At 35.6% G+C, this 18,231-nt stretch overlaps 1 protein-coding gene across 4 annotated transcripts in view; it reads left to right on the top strand.

Moving 5' to 3' along the window:
* Positions 1–18,231, top strand: part of rptor (regulatory associated protein of MTOR, complex 1) — a 260,643-nt gene that overhangs the window by 170,580 nt on the left and 71,832 nt on the right. For all 4 annotated transcript variants that reach the window (XM_059560532.1, XM_059560531.1, XM_059560530.1 and 1 more), the window contains exons 18-19: positions 1,676–1,816; positions 11,210–11,330. In XM_059560532.1, coding sequence (XP_059416515.1) covers positions 1,676–1,816; positions 11,210–11,330 — 262 coding nt within the window. The remainder of the gene's footprint in view (positions 1–1,675; positions 1,817–11,209; positions 11,331–18,231) is intronic.

Here is an 18,231-nt window from a genome sequence, read left to right as displayed (position 1 = left end):
AATATGTTAATTTATTTATTCATGTTTACTAATGTACTCATTAAACATTACCCAATGATCAATGAATTAACATTATTTGTAATGTAAATTAAATGCTTCCAAATGTCGTTAAACTTTCAGTTCATATGCTCATGTACGTACAAAAAACGAAAACAAAAAAACGTTGCAGTCTGTTAGTCATATAATGCAAGTGGATGGGAATCACATCTAAAACATACAATAAAAATAAAAGAAAAAATAGAATAATAAAAAAAAAGCACAAACAAAACCAAATTAAACCCTGCAGCTCGTGACGATACATTGATGTGTAAAGACACAAAAAGATTGGTCTGTGCAAGAAACTGAATAGTATTTTTGTTTTTTTACCTTTGATGCACTGCAATGCCTGAACTGTTTGAATGTACCCGCATTTAATACACAGAGCCATAGTTCACTGATAAGCTACGCAATATTGCATTCATTATTGACAATGAATCGCCTGCGATTATAAATGCAATATCACATACAGTAGCTTGTCAGTGAACTACGGCTCTGTGTATTAAATGCCACTTCATCTGAAAGCACGAGTTGGAGAGAAATCACAGAAACGGCTTTACTGACAGATGCTCATGAAAATCACATTTGATTATTTGCACAGCCCTAATTTGGTAATTAAGCACTTCACAAACTTTTCATGTTAATATATTTTTCACTAACTCATAATCACAGTCTGTAAAGGTCATATATTTGGTCTGTGCTTGTTGTGTAGACTTCTTCTATTTATATCTGAACAAAAAACTTTTTTTTTTTTTTTTTTTTTTTTTTTTTTACCTAAAATCTAAAGTGGAAACTATTGATCAGTTGTACATGATTATAAATGTTAACTAATCATTAGTAACTTTTTGAGCAGTCATCTCAATGGCAAAAAGGGTCCCAAATGATCTGAATTCACCTTTTTTTTGACCATTCATTCATGTTTTTGCACTACCCAATCTAAAGTTGAAACTATTCATAATTTGTAAATGTTTACTAATAATAAAAAAATGTTTACTATTAATATACCACTAAATATCATTAAACAGGTTATTCCTTGAATCATACATCAAAAGGAGAAAACTAACCTATTTTTCAAGAAAATATTACTTTATCAATACAATGTAATATAAACTGATTGAACTTTGTTCCCTTATAGTATACAAATTGACCTTTACCGTATCACACTGTATCAAAAGCTTTTAATCATTGTATAATATCTGTTAAAAACATTTGAAGATTGTCAAGAAGAGCATGATCGTATGAACAAAGTTTAATGGAATTTGTAAGCATTTTAATTAACATTAAAATTATTTGTTAATCATTATGTAATGTTTAATATGTTTATCAGTAAACATTAACAAGCACCTTATCTTACTTTTCTTGCTATTTGAATTTATATTAACTAATGATCTGTTAATCATTATATGATGTTTGTTAATGATTTATTAATGAAAGTTGATATTTAAAAAGTGTTACCAACCTGCTATAATGCATTACAAACCATTCTGTTCTGTGCACACCAAAGTCTATTTCTGACTAAGATATGTACCTCAAAATTATTACCTTTTATATGTGGTCAAAAACCGTGCTACCTTCTTGCCATAACTCTGACCAAGGGTGTAGTGTGGTTAATTTGTGCTTGTGTTGGTGTCATTGGCAGGTGCGGTGTGCAGCTGTGTTTGCTTTGGGTACATTTGTGGGGAATTCTGCAGAGAGAACCGATCATTCTACCACCATTGATCATAATGTGGCCATGATGCTAGCACAACTCATTAATGATGGAAGTCCCATCGTGAGGAAGGCAAGTTTATTGGAATTTCATTGTTTTTTTCTTCGTCATCATCAACTTCATTATCTTAAGTTTGTTCTAATACTAAGAACTGTGCATCTTTGAACTGGGGATTGTTTACAAATCATTGATTGACAGGGATATTCTGCTCCCATTCTTTTGTCCAAACATGCTGTTGAGTGAACAACATTGTGTTTCTCCTACAGATCCTGGTTCACATTTTACATAAAACTGTTTTGGAAATTTAAGACTGTAAACTCCATAAAGTATACATACAAATGGTTCTCAACCAGAATATTACTTTTACCACCACCTTTTTGGCGGCAGCAACATTAGGAATGTGTATTTGCTGCCTTTACCGTTAAGTTGTGCTATAACAATGAACTTTGAAAAGTTTGAAAGTGAATATGTTGGAGGCTCCTAAGTTGTTAGCTCCATAGTGGAGAAATTAACCCTTTCACGCATAGTGGTCACTACAGTGGACAGCTATTAAAAAAGCATTTTCTTGAATTTGCACGGGTTTTTATGGCAAAGTTGCACATCAATCTCTTCATTGGACCCTGGTGCATCATCCTATAAATGCAACCAAGTGGCAAGCCTTTGTGTTTCGATTTTTTCCCCCTCCAAACCAAGATGGCCAAGGGTCAGTCAGACATGCCAAGTTGCTCCAGAATATCCTCCCATTCCTTCTATCCTAGGAGACTCTTGTAGGTAAAAAAAATATTGCAGCATAAAGCAATATCTAATGAGTCATATCACAGTAAAATTTTCCAAGTTTTGATTTTAGATTGAGAAAAAACTAGGGGTGCTCCGATCACGATCGGCCGATCGTTAATGCGCATCTCATCAGTAAAGCCGGTTCGCTAATCAGCGGTAAATTCCCTCAGGTGCGTGGTTTCACATTGAGCAGCTGTTACTACACAGAGCCGTTGTTAAATGAGAAGATGCGCAAATAAACGCTGAAAATGAACGTGGATTTGCGCAGCTTCTCAGTTAACAATGGCTCTGTGTAGTAACAGCTGCTCTATGTGAAATCACGCACCTGATGGAATTTACCACTGATTAGAGAACCGGCTTTACTGACTAGATGCGCATTAACGATCAGCCGATCGTGATCGGAGCACCCCTAGAAAAAACTCTGATTAATCACATGTCCACTGTAGTGGACGTCATGCATGCAATGGCTATATTTCAGCTACAATTCATAATTATAATGTGAATATTGTTTTTGAAATTTAAAACTTAAAAACTTAATATGCATTGACTTTTTCTACTGTAAATAAATGTATTTGTATTATTAGAATGTAATTTTCATTGACATCGAAAAAAGTCATGTGATTACATAATGTATGACACTTGTAATGCATTACTTTACTTGTTAGATCAAAAAGTAATCTGATTTTATAATGCATGTTACTTTTAATGCGTTTCTTTACTCATAACATCAAAAAGTAATCTGATTATGTAATGTGCATTATTGTAATGCGTTTTTTTACTCATAACATCAAAAAGTAATCTGATTACGTAATGCATGTTACTTGTAATGCATTTCTTTACTCGTTACATCAAAAAGTAATCTGATTAGGTAATGCACATTACTTGTAGTTAATTACTTGTTAGATCAAAAAGTAATATGATAAGGTAATGCATGTTACTTGTAACACATAACTTTACTTGTAACATCAAAAAAGTAATCTGAATGGGTTATGCATGTTACTTGTAATGCGTTACCCCCAACACTGATCATTTCAGATGAGATTGAAAAAACGTATCGCTAGGTTTTCTCAGAGGAGGCCTATGATAGAAATGTGCATGTCCATCTTGAACATAATCATAATTATCAGCTAATAAGGGTAAATCTCCATACTCTGGTGCACTGGAGGCTCCCTGAGTGGTTTCCACAGTTGTACCTTGACAGGCTTAGAAAATTCTGATGGAATCACGTCCTCATGTTCTGATATCATAGATACGCGAAGTGCAACTTGTATGAAGTTGTATGAAGCCATTGCAATATTTTGCATTTATATTTTTTGCATATATTTTATAGTTTTCACATTATTTGATATAATTGCATTGATTAATTTGTTAAATTCACATACTTTATCTGTTTGATTATTGTCTTATATTTAATACAGTATATCTTCAGTTTAAACCAACCGCATGCTGTCCACTCAAGTGGACATCTGAAGATCTCTTTGAAAAATTTGTAAAAAAATAAAATAAAAATCAATTCTTGTTTTTCATGCCCTAAGAGCAACAAAAACACATAGGAAAAAAATCTTGACTGAGGTTATCATAATTCATGCATGAAAGGGTTAAAGTGAAACATTTAATTTCGGAAACATTGTTAAACAAAATAATCATCACAGGACCAAATTTAGTACTGAAAATTAAATGTAAGAAATTTATTCCCTTACGAAAATTAACCAAGGTTTTATTGAAGTGAACACATATTAACCATCTTTTTTCTTTTTTCTTTTTTTTTTTTTGTTTAGTTTTTTTGTATTACCATTTTTATAACCACAATTTTACAACAAATATCTTGCTTAAACTATGGTAAGTGTAGCAACAGCAATGTTAATTTGTGTTTACCATGGTTTAAAGTCGGCATGAAACTGAAGTAACGATTGCCTTTTTCCTCTACTGTGACATCTATCCAAGTGAAACAGCATTTGAAATGAGAGGACGGGACTTGATCTTGTCCCTCAGGAATTGATTCATTCGTTGGAAGTTGGGGCATTGCTAACAAAATGGAGGCAGATCTGAATACCAGTTTGCTGTTAGTTGTGAGGGGATTTCTTTCCACTGGATTCACCGGCGACACCATAGCATGAAGAGATGTTTTATTTATTGAGGAAGATGACGACAAGGACAATCAATGGCACAAAACATGCCTAAAAGAGCGCGTGCATGAGAGAGAGAGAGAGAGAAAGAGTCTGAATGACTGAGTGCATACTCCATCAGGTTAAGTCAATCATAAAAAAATAAAAAAAAAGTTTGCAATGTCCTAAGAGTGGCTTGCATCAGCACTGGTCAGTGCATTGATTTCTATAAAGTGAAGCATCAGCTTCAGTTTTTCCTCCAGCGTTTAGCCCTCGTCACTAGCTCCGCCCTTGCGGCATACCCCATGACCAGAAGAGAAGATGAGTCATTTTGAGGGTGGGAGGGGAGGTTAACATTTTTGATTAAAGTTTTTGGGTGAACATGAGTAAAAAAATATATATTAAATTTAAATTAAATTAAATTAAATTTATGCATTTAGCAGACGCTTTTATCCAAAGCGACTTACAGTTCTTTCAGGCTATCAATTTTAACTATCATGTGTTCCCAGGGAAGTGCTCAGATAAATTATTTATAATAAACACTGCAGTATTCCATTAAAAATAAGAATTTAAAATTTTGAATTCATGGTGACTTTAACTATAGTAACCAATTTTTTTTGTAGTAAAAAATTTTGTAAGGGTACTCGCATACAGAAACAGTGATGCTGAACAGAAAGTGTACAGTAATACGGTGCACATATTACAACACCAGTACAACAATACTGATGTGATGTCAGCCTCTCAAGAGCAGAGGTCAAGAGAGTTTCACTTCTTGGGGGAAGAAGCTCTTGTCTGGATGACCTGACCTGAATGATCCAGTATATTCTTTTCTATTCAACATTGCTTGCAAAACAAGAAGTTCCTGACACTGCTGATGGCCTTGTAGATGCTAGAGGTCTAGGATTGTTGGGACAAAGGTTTCAGTATTTTTTAAATCTTTACTCTCTGCTGAAGGGATTTAAAATTGGTGGGTAGCTTTAGAGTTCCCATACCAGTATTCAGCTGTTGGTGCCCCTGTAGAAAGTGATGAGGATGGGGGAGATATTATGAATGTAATGTTAAGACTCCAGGTAGAGTCTTCTGTGAGTTCCAAATTGAGGTCTGTTTTGCTATGTATTGCACCTGAACAGATTTGTTATAATTTCCATCATGGCGAATTTTTACATAAACAGCCAGAATGTCTTAAAGGAAAAAATCAATACTGTTTATCACTATTTACTGGCCTCCAAAACACTCTCCAGCCTTCAAGAGTTCACAGAAATGTTATCAATGATTTCCTCAGAGTTTGACTGTTTTGCTATTGCAGGGGTTTTTAATATTCATGTAGATAATGCATAAAATAAAACTACAGAATACATGATAACTGTTTTAAACACTTTTGACCTGATTCAGCATGTGCATGGACCCACACACAGTCGACGACACACTCTAGATTTAATCATCAGTGGAGGTCTAAACATTTCATCCATTGTTATTAAGGAAGCAGCACTATCTGATCACTTCTGTATTTTCTTTGATATATTGATCTCTGCTACCACTGTATCTAGATCTGTCTTTGTCAGAAAGAGATGCAATAATAAGAACACTAGTGTGCTATTTATGGAGGCTATATCTTTAACACCAAGCATTTCTGCAGACTCTGTTGATCTTTTCCTTGATTTTTTTAATTCAAAAGTTAACAATGTTATTGATGATATTGCTCCTGTAATAGTCAGTAAGATGGCTGGCAGGCAGAAATCAGCTTCGGAGAAAATCAACAGCAGTACAGAGTGTGAAAAGACAATGCAGAAAAGATGAGCGGATGTGGCGGAAGAAGAAACTTAAAATACACTATAGCATCTATAAAGACAGCCTTTAAGCTTTCAAAGTGGAACTAGCCACAGCTAGACAGAGTTTCTTCTCAAACCTTATAAACAGGAATTTAACACTCACACTCTTTTTGCTGCTGTTAAAAGACAGACAAAACCCCCAAGTCAGATTCCTAGTGAAATGCTCTCTGACAGCAAATGCAATGAGTTTGCTTCTTTCTTCTCTGAGAAGACATTAATATCAGGAAGGCGGTCAGACAGATTCGACCACAATATCAAAAAGAAGATACTATGTTTCTTTTTGAAGCGATTCATTGCAAAATGTTTAGAAGCAGATCTCTTAAGAGTGGTGAATGCCTCACTTCTTTCTGGGACTTTTCCAAACTCGCTCAAAACTGCAGTTGTTAAACCCCTTCTGAAAAAGTGCAATCTTGATAACAACATTTTGAGCAATTATAGACCAAATCTTCCTTTTATAGGCAAAATTATAGAAAAAGGTAGTTTTTAATCAGCTGAACAAATACTTAAACTCAAATGGATACCTAGACAATTTTCAATCTGGTTTCCGACCGCATCACAGCACAGAGACAGCGCTCATTAAAGGGTTAGTTCGCCCAATAATCAAAATTATGTAATTAATAACTCACCCTCATGTCGTTCCAAACTAGTGAGACCTCCGTTTATCTTCGGAACACAGTTTAAGATATTTTAGATTTAGTCCGAGAGCTATCGGTCCCTTCATTGAAACTGTGTGTATGGTCTACTGTCCATGTCCAGAAAGGTAAGAAAAACATCATCAAAGTAGTCCATGTGACATCAGAGGGTCAGATAGAATTTTTTGAAGCATCGAAAATACATTTTGGTCCAAAAATAGCAAAAACTACGACTTTATTCAGCATTGTCTTCAGTGTCTCTTGTGAGAGACTTCAAAACAAAGCAGTTTGTGATATCCAGTTCGCGAACGAATCATTTGATATAACCAGATCTTTTTGAACCAGCTCACCAAATCGAACTGAATCATTTTAAACGGTTCGCGTCTCCAATACGCATTAATCCACAAATGACTTAAGCTGTTAACTTTTTTTAATGTGGCTGACACTCCCTCTGAGTTAAAACAAATCAATATCCCGGAGTAATTCATTTTCTCAAACAGTACACTGACTGAACTGCTGTGAAGAGAGAACTGAAGATTGACACCTAAATCTAAAATATCTTAAACTGTGTTCCGAAGATAAACGGAGGTCTCACGGGTTTGGAACGACATGAGGGTGAGTTATTAATAACATAATTTTGATTATTGGGTGAACTAACCCTTTAAGATAATAAATGATATTTGCTTAAATTCAGATTTTGGCAAAATATCAGTGCTGGTATTACTAGATCTCATCGCTGCATTTGACACTGTCAATCATAACGCACTTCTACAGAGACTGGAAAACTGGGTCAGGCTTTCTGGGATGGCACTCAGATGGTTCAGGTCATACTTAGAAGGGAGAGGTTCTTATGTGAGTATAGGAGAGCATAATTCTTGCACCACTCTTGTTTAGCCTGTATAAGCTCCTACTAATTCAAATAATGAGAAAGAACCAAATTGCCTATTACAGCTATGCTGATGATACCCAGATTTACCTAGCCTTATCGCCAAATGACTACAGCCCCATTGACTACTCTGTCATTGCATTGATGAAATTAACAGTTGGATGTGCCAGAACTTTCTTCAGTTAAACAAGGAAAAAACTGAAGTCTTTGCATTTGGACACAAAGTTGAAGTTCAAGAGGTGAATGCATACAGTACCTTAACTCTAGGGGGTCTAACAACTAAAAATCAAGTCAGGAATCTTGGTGTGATTCTAGGGACAGACCTTAGATTCAGTAGTCATGTCAAAGCAGTAACTAAATCAGCATACTATCATCTAAAAACATTGCAAGAATTAGATGTTTTGTTTCCTGTCAAAACTTGGAGAAACTTGTTCATGCCTTTTCACCAGCAGGGTGGACTATAGTAATGGTCTCTTCACTGGCCTTCCCATGAAGACCATTAGACAGCTGCAGCTCATCCAGAACGCTGCTGCCAGAATTCTGACTGGAACCAGAAAATCTGAGCATATCACACCAGTCCTCAGGTCCTTACACTGGCTTCGTTACATTTTGGATTGATTTTAAAGTACTTATACTCGTTTAGAAATCACTCAAAGGCCTAAGACCTAAATACATTGCAGATGTGCTCACTGAATAAAAGCCTAAAAGACCACTCAGATCATTAGATTACATTTTAAATTTGTTTCTTGGCAAACCCTACCATATGCCTTAAGAACACATGGAATACAAATGAGTTGCATGGGATAATTTTATATTTGAATCCTTTTTGTAAAATGATTTAAAGGTCCCATTGTTCGTGATCCCATGTTTCAAACTTTAGTTAGTGTGTAATGCTGTTGTTAGAGTATAAATAATATCTGTAAAATTCTAAAGTTCAATGCCAAGTGAGATATTTTATTTAATAGAATTCGCCTACAACAAACGACCCATTTGGAACCGCTTTAGGGAGTTAGTTTTTGGCTTTAGAACAGCATCAGGTTGACAAATGATTTACTTAAGTTGTGAACTAAAAAATATGAGTGCGAGCAAAATAAGGGTTAGGTGTAAAAGAGCATGCTTTTGTTTAATTGTGTTGGGGCCCCATGCCTGAAAAGTCCTCCCCTGCATGGGACAGTAGTCACTAGGGCCTGATTTTATTTTCTTCTTAAGTAATGTGATGGTCTTCACCTTAAAGAGTACAGAGACAGTTTACTGGCTCAGGTGAATGTTGAAGATGGGGACATTTGTGAGTTGGACTGCACTGTCCCTGAATATCTGACTAGAAATCGAATAAAGTTATTCTGCCTTGGACAGACAGAGATCCTGGTAACCAGGAGGACCAGCAGACTTCTTTCAAGGGGTGTCTTGTACGGGAAATCTTGTAGTCCGTAATGGCAGTATGCCTTTCCACATACACTTTGTGCCTTTGGCTGTGTTGAAGTTTGTATATCTGCATATAGCTTCACTTTGCTTTTCTGAAACCAAAGAGCTACTTTATTTACAGATTTAATGGCAGAATCAGAGGAGTATGGCCTCCACAGTGCTCTTTTGCTGTGCTTGCATGTGTACTGTCTTAAGGCCTCACACACCAGACAAAAAGCTTATTATGCACAGCTTATTATAGATCTCTATATGAAGCATAAAGGCTTTCAAGCCACAGAATGAAAATCTTTTTCTGAAAAATACACAATACAATAAATCTTTCAGCCTGGGGTAAAGTCATTATGTATATTAACAATAATTTGGGACAAATTAAATTTAATGGAAAAACCACACCGATGTGCCAAACATTATTACCACCTGTTGGTCGTCCTTGTGCTGCCAAAACAACAAAGACTTGCCAAGTCATAGACTTTGTAAGACCGCTAAAGGTGTCCTGTGATATCTGGCACCAAGACATTACCAGTAGATATTTAATGTCTTTAAGTTGAGTCACCATTGATTGTATTGTTTGGTCCAGCACATCCCACAGATACTAAATCAGATTAGCATATTTAAGAGATCAGGACAACACCGGAAACAGGAGTTTCCTAACAGAACATTCCCAAGAGCATCACAGTCCTTTGAACAGTTTGTAATCTTCCTCCAGTGTATCCTGGTGCCATTAAATCCCCAAGTAAACATGATGTAAAAGACAATAGGTCTCATCAGTCCAGACAACCTTTTTCCACTGCTCGAAGGTCCAGTTCTGTTGCTCTTGTGTCCATTCTAGGGTCTTTTAGCTTTGTACAGGGGTTATTATGGACACTCTGATGAGACTGCATCTACACACAAACTCATCATTAAACAACTTTTGCCATCGATGAGCACTGTCACCAAATATCTATATACAAATTACTGTTGACAAATTTCTTCAAATACAACATCAATAAAACTCTAGCTACCCATTGTGTGAATGGTTAACATTAGCAATAGTAATATAAACTATAATAAAATATATTCAACTCACATCATAGAAATTTTCAACTAAAGCAAATATTTCTGGTCCAGCTGAGTATGTGCTGATTTCATTAGCAACACTCAAACAATTCAGTTTGAATTTCATCCAAAAAAATTATAATTTGTATAATTTATAAATAGTCTGATGTGAAATGTGAAGAACAGATAAAAACTTAATCTTTCAGTTGTTCGGGCATGTTATTAAATATAAACTCCAGCCATGATTGATGGAAAGACATGAGTTGTACAGACACACATCCTTGATTGCATACAACAATGAAACATTAAATGACTTTAAAGTCTTGGCATTTCAAAGGGGGGGGGGGGGGCGAATAATAATTAATGTTTTAAACTAGGGTGTTAGTTTTAAGAGTAAGTAGAATAACCTATTTTTTGTGTGTAAACATCAAGAACATTTTGATTCTCCGTTTCTTGGCCCCTTTAAAGCTGAACATGTTTCTTCTGACCCAGAGTAATCAGCTTTGGAACAGTTTTGGTCCACTTGAAAATTGTACATTTCCTGTATACAGCAGTGACCATAGCAGTGATGTGGACTTAAACCAACATTAACATGCTCATAAAAGTAGGTAGGGACAATTGCTTGATTGAAGTCCCTGGACAAAATAAAAATGTACTGAGCTTATGTAGTTTGCAGCTAATAAAGATTTCAAAACAGTAGTCTACAATTTTTACTTCTTTGTGTTTTTGTAATAACACATTCAGTGACTTTTATTTACCTGTTTTTTTGTCATGTTTAGGAGCTGGTTGTTGCTCTTAGTCACCTGGTGGTGCAGTATGAGAGTAATTTCTGTACTGTGGCTCTGCAGTTCATGGAGGAAGAGAAAAACTATGTTGTACCCTCACCCGCAAATTCCACAGGTAAGCATTTATAACTGTTTTAGATAAACAATACATTTCTTAGTGATTTATAGTTTAAACTTAAAAAAAAAAACAGTTATGAATGAAGTTGAATGTTTTGAAAAGGATACTAACATGCAGCTTAAAGTAATGTTCAGTAGGTAGACAGCCCAAATGGGTAACTGTAATTCAGTCGCGTGTTAATATAATTCGCGAAACTACCGCCAGGTGGCGCAAAGGGGCGGATTGTGAAATCAGAATCAGAATCAGAATGAGCTTTATTGCCTGGTATGTTTACACATACGAGGAATTTGTTTTCGTGACAGAAGCTCCGCAGTACAACAGAATGACAGCGACAGAACATAAAACACATAATAAAAGGATATAAAAATACAAAAAATACAAATAAGTAGATAAGGAATGACAATATACAAATTGACAATTGTAGGCAGGTATATTACAAAAATGCAGTTATGTATTTACATGTATATTATGTGCAAAATTTAAGTGTATACTAAGTATGTGTGTTAGATAAATTAAGTGTATGTGTATATAAATATAAAGTGTAGTGTGTTCAGTGTGTATCAGCTGTTCATAAGATGGATTGCCTGAGGGAAGAAACTATTCCTGTGTCTGGTCGTTCTGGTGCTCAGTGCTCTGTAGCGTCGACCAGATGGCAACAGTTCAAAGAGGGAGTGTGCTGGATGTGAGGGGTCCAGAGTGATTTTAACAGCCCTTTTGCTCACTCTGGATAAGTACAGTTCTTGAATAGAAGGGAGAGTTAAACCGATGATTCGCTCAGCAGTCCGGACTACCCTCTGTAGTCTTCTGAGGTCAGATTTAGAAGCTGAGCTGAGCCAGACAGTTACTGAAGTGCAGAGGATGGATTTGATGATGGTGGAGTAGAACTGTTTCAGCAGATCCTGTGGCAGGTTAAACTTCCTCAGCTGGCGAAGGAAGTACAACCTCTGCTGGGCCTTTTTCACAATGGAGTAAATGTGAATGTCCCACTTCAGGTCCTGAGAGATAGTGGTGCCCAGGAACCTGAATGACTCCACTGCAGTCACAGTGCTGTTCATGATGGTGAGTAGGGGGAGTGCAAGGGGGTTTCTCCTGAAGTCCACAGTCATCTCCACTGTTTTGAGCGTGTTAAGCTCCAGGTTGTTGAGAGTGCACCAGACAGCCAGCTCTTTAACCTCCTGTCTGTAAGCAGACTCGTCACCGTCCTGAATGAGGCCGATGAGTGTGGTGTCATCTGCAAACTTCAGGAGCTTGACAGAGGGGTCCTTAGATGTGCAATCATTAGTGTACAGGGAGAAGAGCAGTGGGGAGAGAACGCAGCCCTGGGGAGCTCCGGTGCTGATTGTACGGGTGCTGGATGTGTATTTTCCAAGCCTCACTAGCTGCTGCCTGTCTGTCAGGAAGCTGTTGAGCCACTGACAGACGGAGGTGGGCATAGAGAGCTGAGTTAGTTTGGGCAGGAGGAGGTTTGGCATGATCGTGTTAAAAGCCGAGCTGAAGTCCACAAACAGGATCCTCACATAGGTCCCCGGTCTGTCTAGGTGTTGCAGAACATAATGCAGTCCAATGTTTACTGCATCGTCCACAGACCTGTTTGCTCTGTAGGCAAACTGAAGAGGATCTAGCAAGGGTCCAGTGATGTCCTTCAGGTGGGCCAGCACCAGTTTTTCAAATGACTTCATGACTACGGATGTTAAAGCCACAGGCCTGTAGTCATTTAGTCCTGTAATTATGGGTTTCTTTGGGATGGGGATGATGGTGGAGCGTTTGAAGCATGAAGGGACTTCGCACAGCTCCAGCGATCTGTTGAAGATCTTTGTGAAGAAATGAATGTAATTGTAAAATGAGATAAAAGGAGGAAGTAAAACAACAATAACATTGATATAACATTGTAACATATTTAAAAAATATTAAAACATTTACAGTCAGTTCATTTAAAAATGTAGGATAGTCTTAGGCTACAGTCTACTCATCAAAAATTCAAAGAAGACCTTTACACAAAGGATCATATGCATGCTATTGTTATTAAACAGTAAATAAATATAAGGCCTATGTATGTGTGTGTGTGTATATATATATATATATATATATATATATGTACATATATATATGTACATATATATATGTGTACATATATACATATATATAATATTATATTATGTATTTTTTCAAACTACTAACACTTTGCATTTTTTAATTATGCCTTGTGTGACCAAAAATTTAGTATTTTCGATTCAGTTGTTTGATCGCGCTGGTGCCTCGCGCACATATTCACTGGAAACTGCAGTCGTTCACCAGACATTCAGCGTTAGCAGCGGTCCACTTACTCCACATATTGTTAATTATTATTATTTTCCATCGATACTGAAACACGCGTGAACTACAAAGCCTATTTTACCTCATGAATAATAGTTAAGTTTCAAATGGGCAACATCACGAATATGGAAACGTTTGGATTTCTCCCGAGTGAGAGAGCCCAACTTTACCTTATGCTTAGCTTTAAATTATTATTATTTTTTGTTTGTTTATAGCTAAGCCTATTTTATTATATACTGCAATTATATTTATCCATTAGAATTATATATTTTTAATTATTGTTTTGTTCTGATATATTTGTTAAATTTAAAGGATTTGTTGTAAAGTGAAGGGAGCTAAATATATCCTGTTGGTACATTATAACATTATTAGGCCAGCCGTTATTATTTCTAAATGTAATAAAATGCAAAAAAAAAAAAAAAAACATGCAGTAAACGAAAATAGGTGATTAATCCGTTAAAATGCAACCTATACACGACTCATATATTTTTTCCTCTCAAAAACGTAATTTATTTTTTAGCGTGTTTAAAAAAAAAAGAAAGAAAGAAAACATGCAGCAAATGAAAATAGGCAATTAATCTGTTACTCTTGGTTAACAGTAGTTATAATTATTATATACTTAGGATAGGCTATCAAGGTATTTTTTATTTTTATTTATTTATTTTTTCATTGCAGTATGTAAAACAGTATCAACCAGATTTGATAATGCTCAAAAATATTAAAAGTTATAGACACTGAAGTGCCTTGAATTTTTTTTACCACACTTAAATATTTTTTTATTTGATATAAAAATACATGAAATGAGTCCTGGAGCAATCTAGAAAAGTAATGGGTTGAAAGCCACATGTCACATGAGTTTCTATTTCAAATCTGAATAAAATATCATGAAAAATGAGACTCCTGCAAATATTTTTCTGAGACTGTCTACACCCCCCCACCCCCCAAATATAAGAAAATATATTTCCCAATAGTATTGAAGGCTTCTACAAACTATTTAGTCAGTAAACATACCACTGCATAGTTTTTTCAGTTATAAAACACTAGACAGACACTTAGACATCATATAAGTGATTTATTTGAGCACTAGAAAATACAATAAGAATAATTTGAGTAAGAAAAATAAGAATAATAAGAAAAATAAAAAAAATATTTAACTTTGTTTGCCAATTACAGAACATCCTGTACAGAACATCTAACATTGCTAGAAATGCATCATTTACAATGAATTACAATGCAAATAAGTGGTGATGTTCTGATGGCCACTTATACAGATAGGTAATAACACAAATGTGCCAAAGTAAATAATCCACTCTCTCTATTCATATAGACACGTTCACTTTGATAGCCGTGATCATTCAGTAATAGTGAGCTGATTTGCACTCAAACAGATGGTAATCATTCAGATACATTCACATTCAACATAAAACACACTCTCACATATATAAAAACTGTTGAAAAATGAAACAAAAAAAGAAAAAGGCGATCGCTATAAGTTCCGCCTCCATCAGCTGACAGGTGTATCAGAGCGCGTCACAAGGGAGCGCCAAAATTCAAATAAACTATAGGTGTTTCTCAATGTCAAGGAAGGATCCTTGGAAGCCAGTATTTCGAGGATGCTACGTCATCGACATCCGTCGAAGGACTGTTCCAATGTCGAGGATCCTCGGAATTTCAACCAAGGAGTCCTTCGTTCGAAAAATTTCCCATACACAGGAAAGGATGCATATGTGTATCCTTTGCGCTCTCAAATCACCCACAATCCTATGCGCGCAGCTTTGCTATCTTGTTCAAAAATTCAAAAATGTCGAACGTTAGCGGAGTCGGAGCGTTAACGGTTTTTATTTACGTTACCAAACATTTGTTATAACTGTAGTAAATATAAGTAAAGTTTAATGTTTAAATGCCAGTACAAATTACTACCATATTGATATTGTAAATAATACAAATACAAATGGTTAACTGAACCGGACCTGTCATTTAACAACTGTTAGCGTGCTTGCGTCATCGGCATTTCTTTTATAAATAACTAGTTAAGTTGTCCAAAGTAATTTAACGATACCATTCACAGCGTTATTCAAACGGACCTTTTCACTGACGTAATGACGCAATTGCGTGCACTTGCTAGCCTGTTCCATTTACGTGTTCTCCGAATGCTAAAGAGGAGTCTCGCCTAGCCTCTGAAGGAAGTGACTTGGAAGGACCAGTCCTGTCAAGGAAGTATCCTTGACATTGAGAAACACCCTATCTTTCGCCTATTTTTCATTCATTCTTTTTTCCGATGGATCGCCTCATTCTGTTTGTGACACTGTACGCTGCAAAACCATGACGTGTTTTTACTACCAAGACGCAGTTTCCGGCCGTGAGTTATTCCATTAAGGACGCAAACAGTTCTGTCGCCGAAGAACTGAAACGTAAACAAAGGAATTATGATCCATATTACAACGTTATTGCTTCGTTGGACTAAACGTGCTTCATGAGATGTCGTTCAGTGGACCCTTACCTTTCTAACTAAACTGGGATTTACAGCTGTGGATGTGTTTATGACTCGTTATTACGACGGATCTGGTATGTACAGCGTTTCTAATGTACATGTTTTTTGTCATGTGTACTGCTTACACAAATGTAGCAAATACAGTCTTTATAAGCTTTCCATTGAAAAACAGCGATCTGTCGTCGATGCATGAGGCTTAGATCTTTATAATGATACATAGTTTGTCAAGATTAAATTTGTCCTGTTTCATTTAATCTATTCATGAACACTGACACGTGCGAGTTGAGAGGCTTTGAGGACGAGGGCGTCGGGGTGCAGGCTAAGAGGTTAAAAATGTTTGATACAAAGGTTGCTGTCCATTTTATACAGGAATTGTTCATGTAAAAAAAATCTAATTATATTGTTAGTTATAATTATATTATTAACACAAGTTCATTTAGGCTATTTAACATGCACTGTGACATTTTATCCTTTTTAATTTATAAACACCTTGAGATTTTAAAGTGTAATAGTATTTAAATTCAAGTTTAAAAATAGTTTTTAACTGCTTAAATTATTTCTGTATGAATTAGTAATATGTAATCATGTTTATTCTTGTAGAAAATAAGTGTTTATTCTTTAAGAAAATAAGGGAAAAAATAAGGGACAATCCAAATATTTGTTTTGCTTCACCTATTTTTGTAGGCTACAATTATTCACAAATAAATAAATAATAATTTCATTAAAAAATACCATTATAGAATTGTTACTTTAAAGGTTAGTGATTTAGGAGGTGAAAATACTGTGAAATTACAAATGGCTTTGGATTTTAGAGCATAACAACTGATGGTTTATGAAACGTTAGCCAATAAAGCATTTTTTTAAACAATGGAACTTAAAGTTGTGAACTAAAATATTTCAACCATATAGCATGTGAATAAATAAAATGCATACTTTTCATAACATTTCATTATTCATAAAATGCATAACGTTTCTGGTGTTTGGATTTGGATTTACTTCAATATAATGAGCTCCAAGTTTAAGAATAGCCCTAGACTAGTTTCTCTCTCTCTCTCTCTCTCTCTCTCTCTCTCTCTCTCTCTCTCTCTCTCTCTCTCTCTCTCTCTCTCTCTATCTATCTATCTATTTAACAGCATTTGCTCAATGAAATACGTCTTCTGTTAGAATGAATGTTTTCCTGCCTTGCTAAATATTGGGCTCATGATCAATAAGTTGTATTCCCCTCAATCTGATTTAGTAAAGTCAAACTGCAGACAGAAGCTGCCTCAGTGAGGCACTGTGAGGCGGAAACAGAGGATTCCGCTTGGTCTTAAAGCCAATCTTAAAGCTCTCAGCAAACATCCAAGATCACAAATAACAATTATTTTGCTAAAATAATGATTAATTATTAATTGATAATCTGTTATTATCATTATGGTCTTGTGAAAATAATAATATGGTAGGCTATTTGATTTTGAAATCTTGAAGAAATTAATCGATCTGTTTAGATAAAATAACTGACAAAAATGTACTGTTATTTTCCTCACAAACAAAATTTGCACAGCAGAAAGCTGCAATTAAAGATTTAATGCTTACAATGTTATTAGTTTGGCATGTGATAGGGAAAAAAGTTTACACACAATAGCCTAAGCCACTTTGAAACTCTCCTGTTATTTTAATTTTTTTATTATTATTTTTTATATAGGCTACATTATGAACATAACATTTCAAACATACTGAAGAGCGGTGTTTCTAGTATCGGTGTGCGCGGAGCTGATGCTCTGAGCGCGGAAGGAAGTTGTTGCTGCTCTAGCTACTCTCACAGACTCTGCTGACATAAATAATACGATGATATGACCATGCAGTCAATACAGATATTTAATAAAAACATTAAAAACAAGCAGGGCTGTAACATAACCCATTAAAAAACGCACGCCAGGTCTACAACGGACACGAGTGCCGTGATCTGACAAAAGACAACAGAACCCAGTGATGGATACACTGGACACGATCCCCATCAGTTAACTGATGCTCGTTCTGTTTATGACGAAATGTTCTGACACTGCGTACAGATGATTTGACACTGTAGTGTTATGTCATCAAGTTTAGACACAC

Source organism: Carassius carassius, chromosome 10 (genome assembly GCF_963082965.1).
Source record: "Carassius carassius chromosome 10, fCarCar2.1, whole genome shotgun sequence".
In the NCBI taxonomy this organism is placed as follows: Eukaryota; Metazoa; Chordata; class Actinopteri; order Cypriniformes; family Cyprinidae; genus Carassius; species Carassius carassius.
The sequence above is the reverse complement of the archived record's forward strand: the minus strand, read 5'-3'. Positions and strand labels throughout refer to the sequence as shown.